Source organism: Contarinia nasturtii, unplaced genomic scaffold, assembly GCF_009176525.2.
Source record: "Contarinia nasturtii isolate CC-2019 unplaced genomic scaffold, AAFC_CNas_1.1 Cnas_scaffold_1240, whole genome shotgun sequence".
NCBI classification, from domain to species: domain Eukaryota; kingdom Metazoa; phylum Arthropoda; class Insecta; order Diptera; family Cecidomyiidae; genus Contarinia; species Contarinia nasturtii.
In genome coordinates this window covers 300,432-326,830 of record NW_022198581.1, presented here as the reverse complement: position 1 = coordinate 326,830, position 26,399 = coordinate 300,432, and the positions used below count along the sequence as shown (strand labels likewise).

General features: G+C 33.1%; 2 protein-coding genes across 3 annotated transcripts; one reads left to right on the top strand and one right to left on the bottom strand.

The window, feature by feature from the left end:
• Positions 1-1,467: 1,467 nt before the first annotated feature.
• On the bottom strand, positions 1,468-2,936 carry LOC116345336 (myotrophin). 2 transcript variants are annotated; one of them, XM_031774605.1, is made up of 4 exons: positions 2,776-2,936; positions 1,875-2,187; positions 1,663-1,777; positions 1,468-1,590 (listed from the first exon to the last, which is right to left on the bottom strand). In XM_031774605.1, the coding sequence occupies exons 2-4, from the start codon at positions 2,064-2,066 to the stop codon at positions 1,535-1,537; spliced, it is 363 nt and encodes a 120-aa protein (XP_031630465.1). In that variant the 5' UTR covers positions 2,067-2,187; positions 2,776-2,936; the 3' UTR covers positions 1,468-1,534. The 2 variants fall into 2 exon arrangements, with proteins under 2 accessions (XP_031630465.1, XP_031630464.1); XM_031774604.1 differs by having other exon boundaries at positions 2,673-2,786.
• A 10,380-nt stretch (positions 2,937-13,316) lies between these two features.
• LOC116345297 (protein krueppel-like) lies at positions 13,317-15,095 on the top strand. Its single transcript, XM_031774545.1, has 2 exons — positions 13,317-13,482; positions 13,651-15,095. The coding sequence occupies exons 1-2, from the start codon at positions 13,437-13,439 to the stop codon at positions 15,039-15,041; spliced, it is 1,437 nt and encodes a 478-aa protein (XP_031630405.1). The 5' UTR covers positions 13,317-13,436; the 3' UTR covers positions 15,042-15,095.
• The last annotated feature ends 11,304 nt before the right edge of the window (positions 15,096-26,399 follow it).

Below are 26,399 nucleotides of genomic sequence, written 5' to 3'. Positions count from 1 at the left end.
TTAAGGTTTGGTCCAATTCTATTTGATGGGATCAACAAAAAAAAATATATCGATTTCCTTAGCTTTCGATTTGCGAGAGAAAATCATAAAAATTTAGAAATTTTCATTATACTCGAATAAATTTTTTTTATGCAATCAGAAAGTTAAAAAAAAAGACATTTTTTTTATTTTGATTTTTAGCATTTTTAACAAAAATACTGGATTTGTTTATTATTTGAAATAAGAATACATTTATCTTTTCATATTGTATATGGTTCTCTGTATTATTTTCTTTTCGTTCGTTCAATTCGTTCGATAGTTTTTTCATCTGAATTCCACAGTCATAAATTTCATCTTGATCAATAGTTTTTGTTAATTTTTATATGTTTGTTAGAACTGTTTGCTGTTCGTTATTCCATCACAAAATGATATCAAGAAATTGAATATCTTAAGAAAAAACAAAACAAATATAAATCACGAAACTAATTGATTAAAAGCGAACATTGAATTGCTGTATGCATATATTGAGCGGCACGATAGTGCATCTTCCGTGTTTGACTACAAAGTAGACACGGTCAATGCTCGTGTCATAAAAAATACTTTTTGTTCTCTCTTCCTTATATTCTAAAAAATATATAAATTCATTTATTACTTAAGATTTAATTAAATCGCATCTTAGAATTGTCCGGAATGTCAGTTGAATTCGCCGAAAAAAAGAATCAAAATAAATCATTACGACTTGTTGTTATAGCTGACAAAATCCAAATGCTCAATTTCAGCAATTGATCGATTCTATTAAGTATTTAGCCAAATATTTGAATTTGTTTTTTTTTCTACTAAATTGAGATTTTTTTTCTTTTTCCATGTTTTCACAATCACTTATGAATTTACTTAAAGAGAAATTAATTTATTTTTGAGAAATTTTTTCCGGTATGGTGAAAATGGAATAAAAATGAAAAAAGAAACAATTGCTGCATTTCAATTGATGGAACAAAAAAAAATTTGACGTAAAATTAACGACTTCCAAATGGATATTTTTTTTATATGAATGGCTTCATTTCGCATAGAAATGCAATCTCATAATTGGTGATTGAGATTGAGTGTTTGCATCGTTTTTTCAGTGTTAGCATTCAAAAACACGCGAATGAAATGATAACGAAAGTAAGTTTTGAGTGCATTTTGAATGACGTGAACACAAAAAATAAACGTGTGGTTTCGTGCCCATTTTCTGAGTGCGTGATTTTTTAGTTTTGTTAGCAAGTAGGCAGCGGCAACATATCGTTATTGAAACGAAGTCAAAATGATTACTAGTTTTAATGCGAATAATCACAAAAACTCATATTTTCGCTGAATATGTGCTTTCGGTTTCACTTGCGTTTCACTTTCAAATGAATAAACTTTTCGTTTGGGTTATTATTGAAAAAAAAGAGTCTACTTAATTATTTGTTTATATTATACTCTCACATTTTGTATGTATGAGTTGTGATCTTTTTTTTACTGAAGACTGATAGACATTTCATATTTTTTTAATTTTCTATATCGTTGATGTGGCAAATTAAGAAAGTAAGTCTCTAACTTCTTGTTTTTCGGCCGCGTCTATTAGGCTAGTACCTGAATTAAATAAAAAATGAATAAATTTAAAAAAAACAAATAACACAAAAGTTTTAATTCCAATTTACATACCATCGGGAGTAGTAATACTTTTATCAGCTCCATTTTCCAACAAGATTCGAACACAATTGGTATGGCCTTCCCAAGTTGCTGCCAATATTGGAGTGATACCATGTTTATCACGGGTCTATTATAAAAAAGGTATTATTCAATAGAGGCACACTTACACGAGACGCATGGATGAATAAAAAACACCGAGAGAAAAAATATAAATGAATACTCACGTTGACGTCGGCCCCTTTGTTAATCAAATATCGCAGCACATCACTTTGGCCATAGTCGGCCGCATAATGAATGGGAGCTCGTGTTGTAATCTGTTGATTCACGTTGAAACCATTCTGCTCGATGAGCTCCTTTACTTGATCCAAATCGCCGTTTTTAATCGCCCATATGATACTGTCATCGATTTGTGCCATTTTTTTCTCTTCCTTTTTACCTTATTTTGCGTTGTTGTTATGGTTTGGAGTTGGTCACCGCTGTTTTTTTTATAAAATACCACACGAATATTATGCCGGTTTCGACGCGTACTGTTTTTGCCTATTCGATATAATTACAATAGCATTAATGCACTTTCTCGAAAGATCGAAATATTGTGTGTGTATTTTTTGTATTTCGTTTCGATTTTTTTTTTGCTTCCGACTTTACAAACACTTGCAAATTGCTCTGTAAAGTCTCTTTCGCTCTCTTTTCGGTTTTGTGCAATGCCGATACTCTTTTTTTTTTTTGCTTCAGTGATACAACTTATAATCAATTTTCTATGATTAAAGACGATTAAACACTCGAAATATTTATTCACAAACGATTCCGGATAACACACACGTATATCGTTGTAAAACTGTCTAGACTATTGACAACTCTCTCTATCTCTTTCCCATGAAATTTGTCGATTTTTCAATGTTTTGCCAATTTCTCTGTTGCATATAATTGTTAAGTATCACCGTTTCGTTTTGAGAATGACGATTGAATGGAACGATGTTATTTTTGTGCGGAAAACACACACTCATATATACAAACATACATACCGTTGTTATCTCACTCTCGCACTGCCATTTACTATTGCTCTTTCGTTCAAAATAAATCAAACTAACAACATACGTTTCGTTATTGTCACGCAATAAAGCTTACGTCAATTAAATTTCCTGCAGTTGCGCTTCAATGCCTATCATTTATTGTATAGTGCGAAAATGGTCAATACTGTTTTTTTTTTTCGTTCAACCAATAAATTTGAAGAAAAAAAAAAGATATGGAGTTTTACACTAAAAGAGAAAAATGCATGCGTTACAGATGTTTTATAGTCTCAATTAGCTGTTCGCCACTTTGACAACGTCTAGAAAGTTCGTGCCACTCACGTGAAATATTGTTAGCATGTGGCGACATCTATTACAATGAAATTGAATTGTTTTTACAATTCGTTGAAAGCTTGTATTGAAATCTGTAAATCTGTAAACCGATCTTTAAAATACTTTTCTTTTAAACTCGATGAATTTGTATCGGAAATTCAAAATTTGATGTGAAATTAAGAAATACCATGCATGGTTAGGCAATATGTAAAAATTTCGTTAAATTTATCTAAAACAAAATTATTTTCCAACCAAAATACGATTTTTTTTTTGTTAAATCAGACCAAATTTCAAACTGACTATAAGCATTCTTGATCGATTAACATTTAATGTAAAATAAATTGCTTCATTGAAATATGTCCACCTTTGGAGATTGTTTGTGTTTATCTGATTTGTTCTTGAATTCATAAAAAAAGGAAACTTTTCTCCAGCAACAAACGCGAATATTTCTGAATTTAAAAAGAAATGTTTGCTAACATCATTATTTCATGATGCTGTGCATATACCGGTAAAATCCTAATTAAATCATTTTGAATCACCAGAAGCGAATTCATGCAACATTTTTCATACTTAGTCAAGTCAAGTTTTTTTTTCGACGAAAAGTTTGTCTGAAGTAGTTTTCTCATGACTGAACAAAAAACTATTTCAGTATCTAACTACTTTAATGATGTTTGATTTTTCAACAAACTCTTTATAACCTTCCTGTTTTGAATATATTCCTCTCATTTTATGAAACTGTCGTTTTTCCCCTCGTATTCATGCAATTCGAATTGAATTCAATTACGAAAGAATTTATTTAATAAATGAAATGCGAATGCTGGAAGTTTATCTTATTTCGATAAATTCCAATGGAATTAAAAAGTTTGTTTTGTCGTTGAAAAAGTCTTCAATATTTTCATGGATTGCTATGTGCATAATGTAAATATTGTTTGGTTTTAAACTTTTTGTTGTTGTTGCTGCTGAAATCAACATTGTCACATTGGCGCTTTAGAAGTTTAAAAAAAACTGGACTTATAAAAAGAAAAACGTGTTCGATTTGCAAAGTGTAAAAAATCAAGCCCGTGGGGAATCAAGTACATTCGAACGATGCATCACATGAAAAACTCCAGTACTTGAGACGAATCGTGTTTTGATTTTATTCGTTGTATGTTTATCATGTGCTAGTTTTTTTTGACAATTTGCTATTTGTAAGTGAGTAGAAAAATGATTGGCAATTGCGTCATGTTCAAATTTTCAACGACGCCACCAATATAGGCGTTGAATATGGTGGTCACAACTTATCATACGGATTCACGTGGGAATCAAAGGTGGTTTTACCAACTCGATACGATAATGGATAGCATTTCGTATGGGAATTCGATGTGTGTCATTTAAATGTGGCCGAAAATTGAAATGGATGATTTTCCACTAAATTTTTTAAAACTTTAAAAAATGTTGCAAAACTTTTCAAAATGATTAAGCAAAAACAAACTGAAAAATAATGTTTATCAGAGGTACTTTTATGTCAAATCAACAAAAATATATAGATAGATAGATAGATATAGGGCTGAAACGAGTACCATTTGGAGGTCAAAAATGGTTTTGATTGGTTTCATATGAATGGTATGGAAATAGGTTTTTCTTTCGTCGTGAGTTGAAATTTTGGTTATTCAAAACTCCGGTTCATCGTCTTCTTCTTTCACTCAAATCCAATTATCCATATTGGTTTACTTCGTGTACATTACGTTTAATTCTTTTTAATGTGATTTTTTTGTTTGCAAAAGGAAAGAGAAGAAAATAGAAAAAACAACTCTGTGACATTGAGACTTTCACAACGAGCAACAAGAATGAGAAAATCAATTTATTCAAGAGTATAGAGTTTCGACTTACTTTCATATTTTTCCAGGCTACATCAATGTTGCTGGTTTTTATGGTGGTCGCAGCACTTTTGTAATCTCATAATTACTCATTTTTACTGTGCTTTGTGTACCTGTAATTGCTGAAATCGTTCATAAATTGCTTTCCTGTTGCAATACGCACACATATAAAAAAAGAGCAATCTTTTGTGTGCATGATTCATTTCTTTCTTTTGCATTGCATCCATTTATTATTTTGTCAAATAATGTTTTTTTTTTCTTTTCCCATTTGTGAATTTGCTAAGCGCATAAAATGTGCATCAATCTAAAAAAAAATAGAGAGCGAGTTGAAGATGAAAAGTATTAAACAATCAACAATTGCACTGATCTTTGCCAAATATTAGAAAGAAGATGGAAAAGAAGAAAAACTCAAATTGTCTCACAGTCCAAACAAAACTACATAACCGATAAACAATATTAATGACCTATCAAAAATATTCTCTTTTGCAAGAAAAAAGAAGAGAAGAAAGAAAATTCTGCTCATCTTCTACTATTTCACTTTTGAAAATCATTTATTGTACAACAAAAGCTTCAGAGAAATTATATTAAACAGTTTTGGCTCTGGTGAAACACAACAATGACTCAACGCATTTCGTCTCTCTGTGCAAAACTATCGAGATTCAATCAGTTTGGTATCTTTTTTTCCCAGCCTTTTACCGGATCGCTTCGGCATTACCAACGACCAATAAATTTTACCCATTGCAAAATTCTATTCAGGTGACTTTACGAAATGATGATCCTTTATCGATTTTTACTCCATTCCATGGTCCGTTTACCTGATCATTCCGTCAATAAATTCAACATTTCTACAATTATTGATTGTGTACCGATCGATACAAAAGACGAGAAAATATATTTGATACAAACTAACAAAAGTTCATTCCAAGTATTGACCAGATGAAATAATATTGCATATCTCGATCGCGCGCCAAAAGCATAAGAGACGAAATGCAGTACATGTGTTGCCCATTATTGCAAATGGCTCAACGGGTTTTCAGCATCATGAACACATTTCGAAATAATGGCTGGTTCGCCTACCATATTGCCATCGAATTGAATGCGTATTTGAACCGACTGCACTCGACAAACAGGGATATAGACACATGAGTGGCGATTGAGTTGCATTTTGTTACGTTATTTTGCACAAGAATGAGAGAAACAAAGATGAAAACGTGTGCACCAGCAGCATGCATTCAAAAGATAAGAAAATCCTCTTAAATCAGCAATAATGGAAGCCGGCAATGACGACGACGACGATGATGATGATGATGACGATTACGAACTGAAGACGAAGAAAAAAAACTAAATTCAAAAACGTCAGAATCGATTTTTATGTGTTTTGTCTTCAAGGAATTTGACCAACTGCTCGAATCTTTAACTCTCTCTCTCTATCTATCTCTATGTCTATGTCTATTGGCCATCACTTTTCTATTGTGTCTATTATTTCATTTTTTTTTCGCCCTTTTCTTGGACACATGCAATTCGGCTTCGTTTTCCGATTTTTCCATTTCACATTTGGTTTGGTGTGCACTCTCCAATTTCAATTTGCTGTTTTTGCCTTTGAAATAACGAAAAAAAAGTTCAGCATTTAAACACATGATTATATTAGAACTGGTTGAGAAATACATTATTACTACTACCTACTGTATGTGTATGTGAAACGGACGACTGACACAAAATTGCGTATATGCGTGTATATGTGTACATTTATCGTCTGTAAACTGACCAGAGAAGGGTGCAAAGGGAGAATTTCCGTTTCATTGGCAACATTTTTGATCGAAATGAAACAAAAAAAAAATGGGAAAAAATGTTTTCGTCCTCTTTATATATTTTAAGCCAATGCGGAACGCTCTGAATTGAATCGAAATCGAAATGAGATCACATAAAGAGTATAACAATAGAAAACTAGCCAAATTTTCCCTCGATTTTTGTTTCGGTCGCTGGCTGTTGATGCGTTCAAGGGGGTCTCTCTCTCTCTCGCATACACTCGTTTCTCAAGCCAAAATGCATCGATGCATTATAGTATAGAAAATTCATAACATTTACGTGAATTTCACGTAACATTTATTCAAATTCGACATTTGTGAATAACTAACCCCTCATCACGCTTGCAGTGCTTCCCGCCATCCATGTTGAAATCAATCAGTCCATTAAAATAACTAATCTTTTATTTCTCTCTGTTCGCACTGAATATACGATGTCTCGCTGTGAATTGCCAAATTCAGAGAAAAGGAGAGCGCATTCAGTGTGGTTATTTGGCGACAGTCGATGACGTCAATTTCAGGTAATGCAATGGGTTTTGATTTCGACTTCAACGGAAAGATATATATGGTTTATCTGAGGCCTCATGATTAGAACTCACAATGTGAAGGTGTTCATTATCTTATGTTTTTTGTCCTTTCCTTCGACGAATGAGAAAAATGTTGAATAGAATATATGGCACACATTTTCATCAATATCAATTGCATTTTAATCAACACAACAATATCCTCTCGTCTATCTCTGGCAACGTACGTTGACCATTTGCTTTTGTTTTTAGATGGGTTTTTTTGTAATCAATGCCTTTTTTTGTCAACATCCTTTTTTTAAACTTAAAGTGCACCAAAATTCTTGCACTAGAATTTTATTGTATGTGTGTGTTTTTTTGCATTGTTACCAAAACTCAATAGGTCTCTTGCTGGGTGTTTGTTCTAAAAAAAGTATCGAACATCAATAAAGTCTGTAACTATTCATTATGATGCTCAGGGTGCATGCTATAAATGTGTGTGCAACGCCACAATGCCAGTGAAAAACAAATAATGAAATTGGACCGAACCAAATCGCCAACAGTCAGTCAGTGGTTGCACAACACGTATCCTTATGTCTGATCGGGTCATTTTTTTGATTTTTTCCTCCTCATGATGAAACGAGACGAATAAAGTAAAGGAACACACAACAATGACCATCCTTTGAATGCTCAACTCTTCTAGTTGCTCGTAAATTTCAAATGTACATTATCGATTTTTTTTTTGGGGGGGGGAAAAATAACAACGACGGAAACAAAGAATAGATTCCATGAAATTTTTATCGAGTTTTTGTTGTATGGCATTCTCTTTCCTTTCAAATTGCGAAACAAGGCGACACTGAGACCAAATGCTGGACGACACAATATATTAAATCTGGTCACATCTTTATAGAAAATATCGTTAGATTTGTCATTTTTTTTTTTCAAGAATTTGGTTTATTTGAAAAATTCGATTTTTGGTCTTAAAATTGAGCATTCAATTCCATTTTTGTTCTACAATTGATGGATTTTTCTGTTATTTCTTTAGCCATTTTTCATTTGTTATCAAATGTTTGATACTTTTGATCAATCAAGAAACTAGTAAAAATGTGGCGTTTATTCGTTGCTGATTAGAAGAAGAAATTTGTAAAGTGTGTGTTTTTTTAAAATAACATATTATTTTAACGTTTTCTTTAACATTTTTTGATGGTCATTTTTGTATCAAATGGAAGATGCATTTATGTGCATTGTTTTCAATGAAGAATACATTTCACAGCATATATAAAATCAACATAAATAAATATAGCGTATGAAATAGTGCGATATGAAATTATATGCGACACTTTCATTTTTCTCGTTGTTCCAATCGAAAAATGTTCGTTCAACCGTCTCTCGGTCTTGTTGTCGGAAAGAGCAAATTTCCGTGATTCAGATCCGGTCGGTAATTTCAAATTGGTCGCGACGTGCTCATTTTTTTCCCACATATGATATCATGAGTGCGTGTGTGTGTGTGTGAAACCTGTTTCACCGACCGAATCGCCGAAATGATTTTCCGTTAATCATAAAACTGGTCTCATGTTTGAGGACAAACTCAAGAAAAAGAAATAAAAACGTCATAGAGTTTAGTTCTAATAGTTTAAGATAAGTGTTTATCTTAAATTTTGCCACCAATAACTTTATATGTTCAGGAAATCATAGAGTTTTTTTTTCTTTCATCCCATTTTCGGAACCAAGCAAAAAGTAGAGAGAGAGCGAGAAGAGAAGAAAAAAAAATATCGTTTGGAAGTTTCATTTTTCAAATTTGTTGTTTGTTTCCATTTCGGGCAAAACATTTGTCAAAAAAGTGGTAGAAAAACATATTTATTTTTCTCGCAGTCGAATCTTTTTCACTCGAGTGGGAACCAAAACAAAAATTCAAGGATGAGCGGGTAGAAAAGAGTATTTTCTCTCTCTATATTTTGCTGTCGTTTTTAAATCAAACGGAAACACACAGAGAAATTCCGATTTTCTGTTTTGGGATTATTATCTTATTGCATGTTTATTTATGACCTGGTTTTTGCCAAGCCGATATGCTCAACTCTTGAGAACGATGAAGTAGTATTTATTTAAGTTCGGATTATGTGAATTGCATGAAATTTGCTCATTTTTTCGGGTTGCATAAAGCTGTTTTCAAACGGAACAGAAAGAAAAATCACAAGTGTTCCTTATAAAGATGTGACCGACGTGAAAGGAATATATCGATTTGAACAACCGTTTGAAAAATGTTACCAATACATTTCGATGGAAGAAAAAAAATCGTATTTGTTTTCCGGTAGTATCTCTTGTTGCCACATGCTTTAATGCCGAAAATTTGTCTAATTATATGAATTTTATTCAAATCAATCATTCTGCGTTGGAATTCAGCGACACGAACTGCTTCAGTTGCAGCATTTCCTTCCCTTTTTTCAAATCTAATGTGAGCATAAAATGTGATCTTCAAAAACCAAATGATATTTGAAATGGAATAACCAAAAAATTATTCGGTTGAAGATTGAGTGACTCTTTCTTCTGAAAACCGTTCTTTTTCCGAGGACTCATTTCATCATCATCGTTGTAGTCGTCGATCATTGCACATGTGCGCACATCGCTGCGCAACATATACGTATATTTCACCTTGGGCGAGAGGCTCTTCAATGTTTATATAAATTGAAACCAGAATGCCGTGCAACAAAACCATGGCACATACCACAATTCCATCAATGCAAATCGTTATGCGGTCGTTGTAGGCTCTACAACCGAATAATCATAATTATATTTCACAATTCATGTGTTTTAATTAACGAAACATTTTGTCTGGAACGCATAACTACAAGTGACACACTGGTATTTCCGGTGCCTTGTTAACGGCAACGTCGCTGGCTTCATTACCACCGTTCTTTCTTCGCTTGTTGCCTCACGCCTTACCAAAAAAAAACTTTCTCCAAAATCGATTGATTAATTATTGTGAGCTGCGCATCGCGCAACGCAAAATGCCACAAAACTGACGAAACAATGCCACAAAACTGAAAGATAAAGACCGTTATACCATAAAGACATTATAAATTAATATTCATCCTTGTTTCACCCAGTTTTCATATGTTCATCATTCTCTCATTTACTGTTTTTTCCCTCTAACTCGCAAGTTTTCATTCAGTTCAGGCAGTGTGTTCGGTCTTTTTTCCTTTCCTTTCAGCTTCACAACGGACGGTTACAGTTTTTTTTCGCAGGATATTCAAATGACACATCTGGATAATGAACATTTAATCTCAGCTCATAGGATTTTATGCGTCTGTATTTTCGTGTGAACGTAGGATTGCTTCATCACATCCTTTTTTTATATTTCAGCCTCTTTTTAACTAGTTTTGTACAAATCGCCAAATTTAGATTAGTGATGATTTTTTCCGGAGTGTTTTTTTCCTTCATTAATATATGTGTGGCATTCGGATCGATTTCACTTTTACAACTTTTTTTGTAGCGTAATTTTTTTGTCGTGTTGGTTTTGTATTTTAATTACCGTTTTAAATCCAATCCGTTTCGATGAAGAAAAAATCCGAATTTTTTTCGAAATCCATTTCAAAAAAAGGAGCTTCATTTCCGTGTTCTTGTTTTAAATGTATATTTAGAACACCCCTGGTGGTTATATCTATGTATTTTTACATTTTTTTATCAATTTTTTATGAAAATATATTTTAAATACATAAAATAATGAATTGAACTATTCAATTCCCATTTGATAGAAATTTTATGATAGAATAACTACACATTCTGGAATTTCATAAATTTTTGAAGAATCCATTTGGGGTTGAGATTTTTTTTAGAAGAAGCTAAGTATATTCAACGTACATTGTTTTATAGACATTTTAGAAAAAAATTCAGCTCTTTCGTTTGGTCGATTGATATCAATCAGACAATATATTGAACTAACTGGTCAATTGAGCTGACAGTACGTTAGCCAGCTAAATGGGCTAAAACAATCAAAGTTATTGTTATAATGATGAGTCACTTCTATTGTTTTAGCCCATTTAGCTGGCTAACGTACTGTCAGCTCAATTGACCAGTTAGTTCAATATATTGTCTGATATCAATTTCTTTCCGTTCATTCCAATATCTGTTGTGAATCTTATTTATAGCTCTGATTCTATGATGTTCGATATGCATGGTCCATACATAAGATACTTATAACAAAATCGTAACATCAAGAGCTATTTCATAAGTATTATCAAAATTCTTTGAATCTAATATGCTCAACATTCGGTTGAAAATTTCTTTTTTTAAATATAATCGAAGACCGCTTGTACACATCAAACCAATCTTGATTTCTTCAAAATCTTCATTTTTTTCATCCATTTCTCGTTACTTTGCCAATCTTTCGTCATAAATCTTCTTTTAGAATTCGTGCTAAAACACGTAAATACCATCTAATCATGGATATTTATCACCTTATTATAACGTTCAACTTTTCTAGTAGCGGATATTACCGACTGAATTACAATCGAATAAAAAAATCCAAAACAAAGCAACTCCCACACAAATGTCTCTTATTTTGCAAGAATTTTGATAAAATATCGCAATAAAAAAAAAAACAGACAAAAATTAAAATGCAGTGTCAACGGTGAATATTTGAAATTAAGAAATTTTCCAAAAACGATGATAACAAAATCAGTCCAATTTAATCAGTTCAATGTTTAAGTGTAAATATGGACTGCAGATAATTTGTGTATAAGCAATCGGATTTTTAAGCAGCAAGACTAATATATATTTTTAGCATACATTTTTAACTCTGGCCATAACAAATGGCCGAAATATTCCCTTTGCTATCACACTTTCCACTTTGGTTTGCTCCCAAAAATTCGTTGACTGTTTGTTTATTTTATAGAAGGAGAGACAAAAAAGTATTGATTCTTTTATTTTTGTGTTTTGCTTAGTCGAAATGCGTTCAGTTTTGTTTATGATTTGTTTTCTTTTCTGCTTAGAAAAGTGCATTTACAACATGGACATTTGCATGAATATTTTTGCACCAAAAAAATGTGCATACATTTGGGTAGGGAATACTGCCAGATGAATTTATCAGGTTAAATAAACTATATTTTCACTAATCCATTGCATCGATTCACATAAGTTGTTAAATCTATCTGACGATATTCCCTGGAATTTGAAGTATTGCTTTTCCAGTGCGTTTACTTTACTTTTCTCTTTACCTGACATGTGTTTATTTAAACTCGTTTCAAATGTGTACATGGTCTATTTTATGATTTGCATATTGCTGTAGAAGAACAAAAGGGATTCAAATGATATGTTTTTAACAAGATTAAGACGATTTTTTTATGGTTGTAATAAAATTGTTCATTGTCCCTTTGATTGAATTATCATTTCGTTTGCAAAAATTGTCTTCTTTAATGAACTTTTCTTGTCTTCTTAGATGAGGGTGCTTGTCACTTTCTGTAGTTCTTTGGTTGTATCTTTTTTTGGCACATTTGTTACACATTTTACATATTTTCACCTAATCGTTTACATTTCTACGAAGACCCGTTGTATTGCGCTTGCAGAGAAGTTACATATTTTCTGAACGAAAATTGGAACACACATTCCAATCGAATGAAAAAATGTTATTTAAATCATCGTATCATTCATAAATAGATTATCGTGCAAAAATTACGAATCAGCGACAATCGATCGATGGTGAGTTTAAGTGTAGCAAATTAAATGAAAATCTTCTATGTCATGGTGTATGTGTGTTTGCATACCTACGAATGCATCTTTCTATTCCTTTTATTTTCCTTTTCCATATTTTAACGGAGGAAGAAGTGTACAGGGTAAAGTGAAGCAAACGTGCAGTTTCTTGCTCTATTTTTGTTGCTTTTCTTGTTATTGCTGCTATTACGGTGTTATTGTCGCATGTTATTGCGAGGACTATTGGTCGCACATCGATATTAGTAGGTGTAGGTTTGAAAAATAGCTCATTTATGTTTTGGCATTAAATTGGTTCACATACTGAGTTTTATTTTTGGATTTTTGTTCATTATTTTCTGTTATACATCGACAAAAGTAAAAAAATTTCAAATACAACATTTTAAATAAAGTATAAACTAAGTTTTCGTAACAAATTCAAAGAAATTATATATATATATATAAACGAAACAAGAAAAAAAAAATTAAGGAACATTGAGAATAATTATGAATTTGGTGAAATAAACTTAGTGAATACTATTTTATAAAATTTGACGAAATTATTAAAATCGAGTTCTGTTGGAAGACAAGAAAGCAAGCATCATGTCAATGTCAGCGCTGAGCCTTTTACAAGAACAAAATGCAAGAAGTAAGTTTTTTCCAACCTTTATTTTTGAAATTTTCAAAATTTCGTTATTTTCCACATATTTTTGTGGTGTGTGGGTTCATAGAAAATATTCGTACAATTTTTGCCACAAAGTTTTTCAATAAAAGTTGTAACCAACCAAAAATATCCTTTCTTCCGTCTCGTGTACAGATGCCTCACTTGCATTCCAAGCCAGTTTCTTATCGAATATGAAGTATGATCATGACGAATTAAACAAATCATCACCGTTATCACCAGCATCATTGGTTGGTGCAACATTACCAAATGCTGGTATGCACGAAACATCCAATTTATACTCAGGTCTTACATCGATCGGTATGCTAACACCGCAAATGTTTGCTGCCAACCAAACTGCAGCCGCATTACTTTCAAAACTCTATCCACATCCATCTTTTTTCTCATGGCAATTGCCCCCAATGGCTGTTGCATCGCCGCCAATTTCGCCCATTTCATCTGCGCTCAGCATAAAAAGTGTGAAAAACAACAATAACATCGTACCAACGACAACCAGCGAAGAGCTTACAAATAACAATTACAAATTAAATATGCAAGATGATTTAAAAAGACATATTAGTCGGAGCTCAATAAGTCCGCAAACATCTGGTTCATCACCACAGTCAATTGGTTCGATGAAGCATCAATCACTATCAACAATTCGTGCCACACCAAATAAAGAGCCAACACGTGATAAATCGTTCACATGCCAAACATGTAACCGATCATTTGGCTACAAACATGTACTCCAAAATCATGAACGCACTCACACCGGTGAAAAGCCATACGCCTGTGAAATTTGCAACAAACGTTTTACACGCGATCATCATTTGAAAACACATATGCGTCTACATACCGGTGAGAAGCCGTATCATTGCAAATATTGTGACAAACAATTTGTGCAAGTGGCCAATTTGCGACGTCATTTACGTGTGCACACTGGTGAAAAACCATACGTATGTGATCAATGTAATTGCAAATATTCCGATTCGAATCAACTCAAAGCCCACATGATAATTCATAAAGATGAAAAACCATATCGTTGCGAAACATGCAATGCCAGCTTTCGACACAGTCATCATTTAGTAAATCATAAATGTGCAAATGCACCATTGACACCGGCCACATCGCCGGCCATTTCATTGGAAAATAATTCAATAGCATCCCGATCAGAAACTAGTGAACGATCATCAGATTTGAGCACATCAAATGCACCACTACTCAAACATTTTAAAATGGAACAACGTGCGGCCCAACAAACGAACCCGAGCCATGAAATGCCGCTTGATTTAAGCGTTGAATCAAATTTAGAAAGTAGCGAAAAACGAAATACACATAAATCGAATGATCCGCGTAACATTTTACGCATGCTTAAGGAAGATGCCATTAAAATGACACCAATATCGGAACAAATCGAACCAGAAGATCTTAGCACGTATTCGTCGCGTTCAGAATCAACACTGTTTAACGAAGAAGATCTTGATGATTTGGACGATGCTGAAACTTTAAATCGAAAGCAAAATTTACAAAAAGCAACAAATTGCTGATTGAATTCAGCCAATCAACCATTTGATGGATGATTTGATCTAATAACATACACATTCACGTGAAAAAAACGAAAGTTTGGTAAAAAAAAATGTATATTTAAATTGATAAATAAAGAGATTATTCAATAAAAATTATTCGATTTCACAAATAAAGAATAGAAAACTCCAATTTTTTCAGTTAAAATGTAGATATTTTCATTTTCATTCAGTATAAAATTGGGATGCTCACCGCCACGTACATAACTGCTTTGATTCTTTGCATACATGGGCACAGGGGGGTCTTGATTTGCTATGGTTTTTTGAGTGGCCGCTGGATTTTGCTTGTGATGATATAGACTTTTCCTTTGTTAATTGCTGTGTCCATTTCCATGGGCTTCATCTTTAGTGAAAATCATTTCGTTCTGCTTTAATATTACTCTTTGAAACGGAAGCATCAATTCTCACTTTCATTTTTCGAGTTTGGATGGTGTTGATGTTGAAATCAAATGAATTTCTTCTATAGTGTCTTATCTCTTTCGCTTTTTTATAGTTTCGTACATGCTTCTTCTTCTTCTTTCGATGGTTTTTTGTTTTTTTCTTTTTGACTCTGGAAGATTCGATTGTTATTGTTTTGTTCGATTGGAACACATGCATTTTGTCGACTCGAAGATTTATGTCCATCCTTTCGCAAAGCGCATTAAATAATCTCTGGCTCGCATATGTAACAATATCGCTTTGCACAAAAACAGAGAAACACATGCATTCTATTCAATTTCTTCGTTGTTGTTGTTGTTGCCGGCGACTCCCTTCTGAATTTGCCTCTCTCACTCACCCATTACAGTAGATCAAAATGAATGGGTTTTTATTTCTGTTTTTGCGTTCATTCGTATCGGTCATTTTTTTTTTCCTCTTTCATAAATGATCCGTGCACCTATCCGTTTCGTATCTATGTATTTGTGAGTGTGTGTCCATTTCATAAATCATGTCCATTTGAAAGAGTACCCCATTGTTCTGCGTGATTCTCTCTCTCTCTCTTTATGTGCTTTTTCTGTTTTAGACAATGGAAACGATTGAAATGAACAGAGAGCCCGTTTTCAATGAAAACGAATGAAAGAAGAACGAAATTTGGATAAAGCAAAGGATTAGTGTGTTATTGTGCTAACAATATGGTATTGTGAATCTTTTGCATTGCATAATATTGTATTCGATGCCAATCATTCCAGGTGAACACTTCGATTTCGAAATTTCATCAATATGCCTTTTCATTATCGTCGAATTTCAATGGAAATTTTTTATCCGAATCATAGGGACTGTCGAAATGCACTTTATATTACATCGTCGCCACATGAAAATATGAGCAATTTGTTGTGCCAGCAAGCCGTAATATGACGAGAAAACAATTCAATGCCTGGCATGAACCAGCCATAGCCAATGCATACGCATTTAATCTGTAGTTTGCTTTACGCGCAATCATTAAAATATGTTTGCCGTATTATACTGATGTTGTCCAGCGTTGCAAACTCACCCTTTGTTCATTGCTTATGCCAGAAAAACACATACACAGAACATAGACATGCACAGTCAGAATTGAAAGCCATTTAGAAACAACGAATAAAGCACCAATGCGTACGGTAATCGCCAAACAGGGATCTGAATGTATTGTATGCTTCTGTATATATAAATAGCAAAATGTTTCGATAAAAATGCGTACGATGTGCGCGCCTAAGCAATTACATAACCGATTCCAATATTTATATACTGTTAACTGGTCCGTTTGCCGTATGATTCGAAATAGTCACAAAATTGCCATTAAAGTCTCTCTCACTCGTTCGCCCACACCACTCACATCCGTTCAGTGGTCTCTAGATGATGATTGTTCAAAATACGGGCGATTTGATTTCGATGGCGTTCAGTACATAACGAAAGACTAACACCAAATTCACAATTTTATTGTTCAAGAAATCGAAGCAAATGGCCAATCCTTTTCAAATAGTCTTATGCTTATTTCTATGGAAACCGATGATGATTAGTAGTAAATAGGAAATTGGAAAAAGGTATTGAACTTGTGAGTGTGTGTGTGTGCGTGCTTTTATTTCTTCATATTACGCGTTGTCCTTTCTAGATGTCCTGTTGTGCGTGAAATCGGTCTTAATAAGGTTTACATGCCATTAAAAGGATAGTAATGACTTTCGCACCGATCATCAATTCCAAATGTAACTTAACTGATTTTTACGTGTTATTCTCTGTGCAAATTCACATGACGCATTTCGTACCGTATTGATTACATTTGAAATGTTTGTGCCATTGGTGGGTGCACATATTGTTTTCACTCTTTTTGAACGAATTCGAAACCATTTTCGCCATCATATTTTATCGTTAGCTGTACTTTAAGTAAACTGCTAATTATAATTACTGGCTCGTGCTAGCGCTCACGCATCCTCTACATTCATTTTAGAGGTTAATTTATCCATTTCATATTTGAAATGAAATCTTGATATGAAAAGTTTATCGGTCATCGGAATCGATATAACCAGAGAACGTTATATTTATGCGCCATTTAACCCTTCGCGTACACAATATTAATGACCATCATTGCCGGAATATTACAGTGCCAGTACACACCTTCACCAACATACACTACCCCGGTTCGCATTGTATGGCCTGGTGCGATTAGCAAAATGTCGATGGTAGCGTGCGTACAATTGCTGTTTATCTTTTTCATCGCATCGAATCAAAATGTTGACCAAATTAAATGAAATGAACAGAGAAGTGGAAACAAATTCGAGTGGAAATTAATTATGAAATAGTAATGCACAGCCCATATTTTGTGCATATCAAATATTTATGAAGTTGTGTCTGACTTCCGGTCAAACAATGACTTGTGTAATGTATAGTATATGGTTTTTGTTCCAAAACCCATACGACAACCCTTAAGCGACTCAAACAATGAAGTTGGTCATAATCCTTTCATAGAATGTACTTTTTGAGTGATTAGGAGTTTTTTTTAAAACACAAAACAAAAATCAACGTCATTTTTCAAATTGGACAACTGTCGTCAAGTTTTTTTTATGACAAAAGACGTTTTACATTCCTAAAAGAAATTTAAATTCGATATTCAAACGATGTTTGAACTTCAAAGTAAGAGATTTTTACATGATACGTTTCTTTGAAAGGGGCAATTATTTCGAAAAAACTACATTTTCTTTCTTTTAACCTGTAATGTTACTTCAATACTCTTTTTCGGTTATTTCATAATAATTCAACGAGCCAGAAATAAAAAATGTTCACGTCAAATGTCAACTACTATCTCTTTTGTTTGTCATCGTCAATTATCAGATCAAATGAATATCCCAAAAAAGGCTTTTAGATAAGTTCTTGATTCAGAAAAATAATTTGAATCACATGTCCAAAAGATACTCTATAAATTTCGGTAAATTTTGTCAAAATTCAATCAGTTATTCAATTATGTCCAAGACATCAAGAGTGATATCATCCAGTGAATTCTACAAAGTGATCCGTACTTTATTGGAATTGATGTGTGTAACCAGTGAAAACGATGCAAATCAAGTGTATCTGTTGCTAGGGGGAGACACGGGCTTAAGTATTGCTAATTTTTCTTACCATTAATTTTTTTAGTTTTCTAGTTTGTTTACCCCCTAGATCTGTTGCGATTTGGTGTAACATTATATATTTGATTTGTGTTGCACTATTGCAAGTAGAGTTTATTTATCATATAATTGCCACTGATTTCGATTTGAACGAGTTTTGTTATGCTCAATCATGTATTGCATACCAAAGTACTACATTCAGTAAAATCATTGCGATTGCCTGTCGAGTTCGAAACAAAAAGAGTTATTTATCCTTTTGGATGATATTCATCCGAAAATCCGTAAATGAGCAAACAGAGTACAATATTAAAAGGTAGTTTTTAACAACAAATCTTATGTTACGTTATTCGTGCATATAATTTTTTATGATTGCATCATATGTTGTACTACCGTTTTATACATATATCAAAGTGTATAATTCGACTGGAGTATGGAAAATGAAATTACCATTGAAATTTTGGCTACCATTCGAAACAGAGAAAATACCCACATTTTAATCCGTTTATTTTGTTCAAATATGGATTGGTTTCAGTGCATCGTTAAGCCTTTCGGCATCCGATCTACTGTTGTTGGCAATAGTTCATTTAGTATGCATTCAATTCGATTATATTCATCGTTATTTCATTGAATTACAACCACAAATCTTGCCATAAATTGACAAATTTAACGAATTAGACGTTATCAGATTATGTGTGTCAAAACAAAATACTGTTATTGGGTAAATGTCAATATCAATTAAAATGCTATCAATTATTTGAAAATTAAAAAAATGCGACTACAGTGGACTATTCTCTCTGCACATAACTTTCGATATTTACAGAATAAGTCGTAAATTAAATGAAATATTCTACATATCGAGTTTGGTAAATTATATTACTAGTACACGCGTCATTTGTAAAATGGGTTTCTGGGTTATGGTGACCGAATATAACGATCATTTTATTATCTTTGCATTCTCTTTGCTCGCCGTTCTGTGTCAGATTTTTTTCATGGCTTGGATCGCTGAAAAACTCATTGAAACAGTAAAATCAACATCTTTTTATGGAAAATATGCTTTTCATCAATTTTAAATCGATTTTTAATTTCGGAGTGCAAGCATTGCAGACGGAATATTCTGATGTAAGGACATATAAAATTGCAAAAAATCAAAATTCCACTAATAATTCAACGTTCCAGATTTTTCGAAACATTGAATATTTACAAATTTAGCATTATTTCTTACAGTTTATTTGCAGACGTATGTTCATTATTTCAAGTCACATTTCATCGATTATTAAAAAAAAAAATTAAACGAAAATTTGTTTTTATTCAAATTAATTAGGTTCTTAAAAAATCATGGAAAGGGAAACTATCGTGTTGGTGAATTTGAACAAACAGAATCTGGAAGTTATAAATATCTATATAGATTAATCCACCTTATCAATGAAGAACGAATCTGATTCGAAAAAATAATCGAAACTGATTTCAATTGCCATCTCAATTGATTGTATTGACAATCAATAAGATAACTGTACTGCATTATTATTATTATTATTACTATAATTACTATATTTATTCGTAAATGTAAGTTATTGAACTTGGAAATTGTACTCAAAATACTAAAGACATTCTCGCAAAATGTATATCATTCATCCACAAAGATATCAATTTACCATCATGGCATCATGTTATCAATCATTCAGGCATACACATTCAGGTATTGAAAAATGCATGGCGCCTTCTGACTCTAAGAGCAATTTATGTAAAATAAACCATACCATTCCTCAAAAATATATGAGCTCAATAATCCTTTCTGTGGTCGTTAAGAGTTGTATTTAAACAATGGCCAAATAATTGGTTTAACCCAACCGAACCCGAATGCTACGTGGCATATTGACCATATGTGGCATTTGAAAGCATGACTGATCTGAATATTTGGAATAAAAATTGTTTTTATTTTTTTTGAATGAAGGAAGCCCAACATTTTGAGAACACAAAAAGTTATCGTGTTCAACTCTACAAACATTTGGTCATTTCGTCTAAATCAATAACAAGAGAAAAAAGAAACAACTGAAATTTCATCATCATTCATCTCTAGGTCATTTTAATTAAAGATGTGTGTGCTTTTGGCTCATAGACGACTGGATTTAAATTAAATTAAGTCCGAGGGTTGAAATATTCAAGTCAAAACATTTTCCATCAAAAATATGTTCGACATTAACGGAAAAACATAAGTAAAAACCGATTGAACTACGTTGGCGAATGTAGCAAATGTAGAAGATATAAAACAACAGAAGGAGTTATATTTTTATTGGTGGCGAGAGAATAATTCGTTGTATCGAAATTCAAAAAGTTAATCAAATTTCAATGAACAAATGTTTCGATGTGAACGAAAAATAAAAATCGTATACGAGTTGTTATTACTAAACCAATATGCGGAGATTCTTTTATGGCTTTTTTAACCGCAACACATAAGTATTACTCTGTGTTGTAGCATACAGATTGATTTTTTGGCATAAGCCAAAAAAAACCGATCGTAAAAAAGTAATTGTTACTGACTTGCGAAAAAAACCCACCCGCACTCACTGAAAAAATGAAGGTTTTTTCGACGCATCGCAAAAAAAACACACAACTACATATCCAACGAAAGACAAAAGTTTCGAAAAAAGGTAAACCGTTTATGTTTCTTGCATTTCCGAAAAGTCATAAACCTGCTCTTTGTCCCGAACAAAGCAAAGCAAAAAAAATGTATGACTCCAGCAGTAGAGCATATTTGTAAGTAAAAAATCACACTAAATGTCGATAACAAAACCATATTTTTATGGGTTTTTATTCTACTTCTTCTTGGTTCGATGTTGCACTAGTTTCGGTTTGGCGAGATTGTCCTGTGCAATTGTCAGTATGTGTGTGTGTGTGTGCGCCCGAGTATAAGTTCAATAAAAATGGATAGCTTGTTACCCCGAAACGAGGTGGAAAGTGAAATTGGCATTTGGTAGAGTAATCTGTGTTTGTCGTTAACCCGGCTAGTCGACAGAAGAAATGCTCACGTTTATGTTTGTAAATCGTTTATTTGCCTGATGAGAGCCATAAAATGTGTCATCGATGCTCTGTGCCAATGCCCACACATATATACACCATCCATCGCACGCTTGAACCATACGGACATTTTTTGGCCAATGTGGAGTGAACATTTTTCCAGTTTTTATGATGTAGCCATTAAGTTGTATGTCATTGTCGGTCGGTTGGCTGGTTCATCGAAGGAGTGGGAACGAACGACCGAAAATGTTTGCAAAAGATGTAAAACTGCATATAAAAAATAACATTGCAAATAAAATTCGAAATTACATGAAAGGTAATGCAAAATGCGTCACATAGGTTAACCTTGTGCATTTAAACATGTTGCAAAATTTTATTTTTATTTTCCGAGAATTTAGGCCTTCCAATGGCTAATTTGTTTGAACTTTCGATCGCAATGCACACCTAAAACGCAGAGTATGTAGAGTAATTGCATTCACCTCTTGTTTCACACCATAAAATCATTGTTGAAAAAAATGTTCTAGTTTCGCAAAGGGAAATAGTTTGAAATGATATACGTTTATGAGAATATTTCTTTATAATTTGTTATTTTAGGATAGTTTTTTTTTTTTTTTAAATCGTTTTCACAGCATAATTATCTATGCATTGTAAACGGTACTAATGAGAAATGGATAGCTTTTTTCGTGTTTGCGTTTCATTTCAATGTTTTTTTTTTGTCTTTTCATTTTTGAATTATATTCTTATATTTGCAACTATTTGGAAATGCAACACTTTTCTCAGAAATATGGATTTTTGACTGTGTTTGTTTTTCTGTAGTTATCAATTTTTCCGTTTACATCAACTACAGACATGAATATCATGACTCAAACCGTAATATTAAACAAAAAGACTAAAAAATGAGCAGCAATGAATCATTGCACCGATGCATATGACGTAGGCTATTTAATGGGACAGATTCAATTTAATAGATTCATGCATATGATCCAATCAAGTGAATCGGCCGAGCAAAAGTAATTTGATGTATGACGGTCATTGCCTCTACCTTTCCTTTATCATTCTAAATATTTTGAATTAATTTGACTATTTGCTAAAATGTTGACAATATTTTTTTTTTTTTCACAATTCAAAATCACTGCTCTTTCATTAAGAAATCACTGCCCTTTGCTTTGTCTATTGAAGTGAGTTTTTCCAATTTTGAATGATTTTCCTTTCAAGTGTTGTCCTCGGTGCCGTTTTTCAAAATGCCATGAAAATTTAACGGAGTTGAAATGGCATGAGATTAACAACGTCGTAACGATATTGATTGGAGACAATTCGGTTACCAAGGAGTTGGCGAGTTTTTTTGTTGTTATTGATTGGGTGGGAGTTTAGTCAACTGAGCCAATTCATTGTCAAATGTTTTGCTGTTTAAAGCAATTGATATTGTGATATTTGATATCCTTATCAATACGTTTGCCTTTTGATTTTGATAAATATGCTTCCATTTCAGATGAACGAAACAGTGCAAGTAATTGGACATTGAGAGTAGGCTTCTTGAGTTCGTCAAAAGAGAAAAAAAAATGAATACGGATTCGATACAAGGACACATGGTATCCATCACCTTGATTACCATTTCATTATTTCAATCAGTGTTTAGAGCAAATCAAACGAATGAATCGCATTTATTATTTGTTTGGTTTTTTTATTTTCGTTTTCTTTTTCAACAAACAAATGAAATGAAGACTGAAATATGAATTTCATTTCACTCAAATGACAAAAGAGGCCCAAACTGTTGAGCAAACGGAAAGTGAAATGAGACTGAAAGACATGATGTGTTCAAGTGTATGAAAAATTGAGAAGAAATCGGCGAATTCTCGTTCGTATTGTTCATTCAAGTTAAATAATTGAACATATTTTAATGTATTTAGTTTATATTTCTCTGCCATTGTCGAATGGAATTGTTGTTCTTTTTTTTCTATTCCCCCGATTTACGTGAGTATAGTACACATTCGATCAAAATCAGGAGCACAACTTATATCGCAAGTACACCAATAACCACGAAACCAGATCGGTGGAACAAATCAATTACATATTGGCTTTGGAGACACCGAGAGAGAGACTGAGAAAAATGAGTGTTAAATTTGTTGCTATTCAATAAATATAATATGAAAATGTCAGTCAATGCCATTGTCTTTGATGTTTGTTTCTTAATAAATTCACGGCATCCATGTGTGTGAACATTATTTAGTTTTCCCTTCCGTCGGTCCAAACCGTTGTCATTCATGTGTGTATCGAGACTGTAAGCGAGAATGAGTGCCGCAAAAATCTGTCGTCTTCGATATGAGATGATTTGGTTGGAAGGTTATATTTTTAGCAAGTGTTTGACAGTGTCGGTGAGTTGATTGTAATCGACATAAGAATATATGCTCGAAACTCACATGTATCGTTACGAATGATGTACGTAACAATAGCATAAAAATGATTTTATTTTATCTTGTGATTGTGCACGTCAATCTCCATGAAATGACGAACATGAACAACAATAATTGATGGAAATGAATATTAGATGCGAAAATCTCTGAACATTCTAAATATAAATGACAGGAAGTATTTAAAAAATTAATCACCATTGTCATTTTGTATAACGTGTATCATTTTCAATTATTCACAACGCAATGAACCGATAAAGTTATGGTAAGAAAAATTCGAGCAAAAATTATTGTCTCTCGCTCTCTCTCTCACACACACACACACATACACACACACTTGGATTTAGTGCGGCGATAAATTTGTGAAGAAATCACTTTCGAAATTTGTCCTTTATTGAACATTTTGATGAGGATTCAAAACCAATAACGATTTTTGCCATCTAATGAATTGCTGACATGCAAAATGATCGACATAGACACCGTGGCAATACATACTTCAAATCATCCGATGAACCAATCAATGCCGCCCATCTACCAATCTATATAAAAATAGGTGTAAAAAAAATAATACATCCAAAACCTTCGAACCACGACCACCACTCCTTCTGCCCGGCAAAATACCAAAATAAAAAAAAAATCCGACGTCACCTGGAAATGGCACACACGCGTTGCCAAACTTTTTTCGAATTTATTTATGATTGTTTGGCACGAAACACCATTCGAAATGACATACAATTGGATTTCCATAGAAAAACCATTTCATTTGATTACAACGATATATGTTAATTTTAGTAAAACCGAGACAAACCAAATCACTTTATAGTTGTATCGATTAAACACCTTCTTAACTCAATCAGTTGATTGGGGTGACGGTTTGTCATTTGTTTATTCTAGCAATGATTTCCGATTAAATTATCGACAAGTCATCAAAAGACCATAACTCTTTTTATGCCATTTTCAGGTAATTCTACCATCGAAATAACGAAATATCAATGAGCCCTTTGGACTGGTGAAAAAATTACGTGTATATTTTCAATTCCTTTTAAGTTTTTCAAATAGTGAAAGTTTCCTCAATTTTTTATTTCATTTGAAAGTCGATTTTTTCTTCAACGTTACGGTTTTTTTTCTTCGTGATTTGTGGTGGTGCTGTGGTAGGAAGGACTGTGCATTTTTTGCTCAATTCTTCGTATTATCATATAAAGAGATAGTAAATTGATGATGAAAATCAAACATAAATGATTTGAAAATGAGTGACGGGTAAGTGAGTGATTGCATGCGATGTGCTTATTTTTGTTGTTGTTCCTTTTTGATGAAAAGAAATATATGTGGTTAGGAAACTGTTGAACAAAAATGGTAATTGTAAACGGAAATATTCATTGGATGGAAAAAGAAAGCGATAAAAAATGACGAGGTAATTTGAATTCTATGCCGCTCATTGATTTGCACACCATCGAATGAAGGATTGTCACGCACAAGTCAACCGGTGAATATCACGGTGCCAAAGCATAATAAAATGTCTGCACACAATACCGTTTACTATTCACTTTTTTCGATTCCGTTTTTTAAAATGTTTGTCTTCAATGTTTTCAATGGCAATGAATATAAGAAGTCTATTGGCTGAATACATACGAGAGAGTGAGAGTGAAAAAAAAATCGTTCGAAAAACGGCTTAAAGTAATCCCATTCACTCAGCCCATTCTCCACATATGCATATGAGCGAGCATAAATCACACAAACGAATGGAAAAAAGAAATGGTTCGATGGAGGTTTGGCTTTATCATTTTAATCGTTGCGTGCGTTTTTTTCTCTCTTTTAACAAAGAATCATATGTATTCGTCACATAGCAGAAAAAAAATGAAAGAAAATCCAGTTGAAGCGGGAGAGTATTTTATATGCACGCATATGTGCGTTTGTTATTCGAACTTGAGATGTGTGGTTTTTGTTGTTGTTGGTAATACCTTGAATGTTATGCTGGTTTTTTTTTCTTTGTGTGTATATATTATGTGGCGTATATTTAACTTTGATGTGTAACGAACGATGTGCACATATGTGTGGAGTGTGGAGTGTGGGTGCATATGTAATGACGAATAGAAAATCGGAGAAAGTAAAAAAGCATGATGCAAGGAAGATGCTCGTAACCCTAAAAATAAATATACGCGTGGCATTTAACTACCGGCTCATCATATGTTGTACATTACATGAATATGTGGGGAATACCAATGGTAATACATGTGCTACTGTGTATATATCCTAAGTCTCTTATGTATTTAGAAAACAGGCGAAAAAAACACGCGCGCATCATGTGCGCTATTTTTTATTCGTGTTTCAGTCGCAATGCCATTGCCATC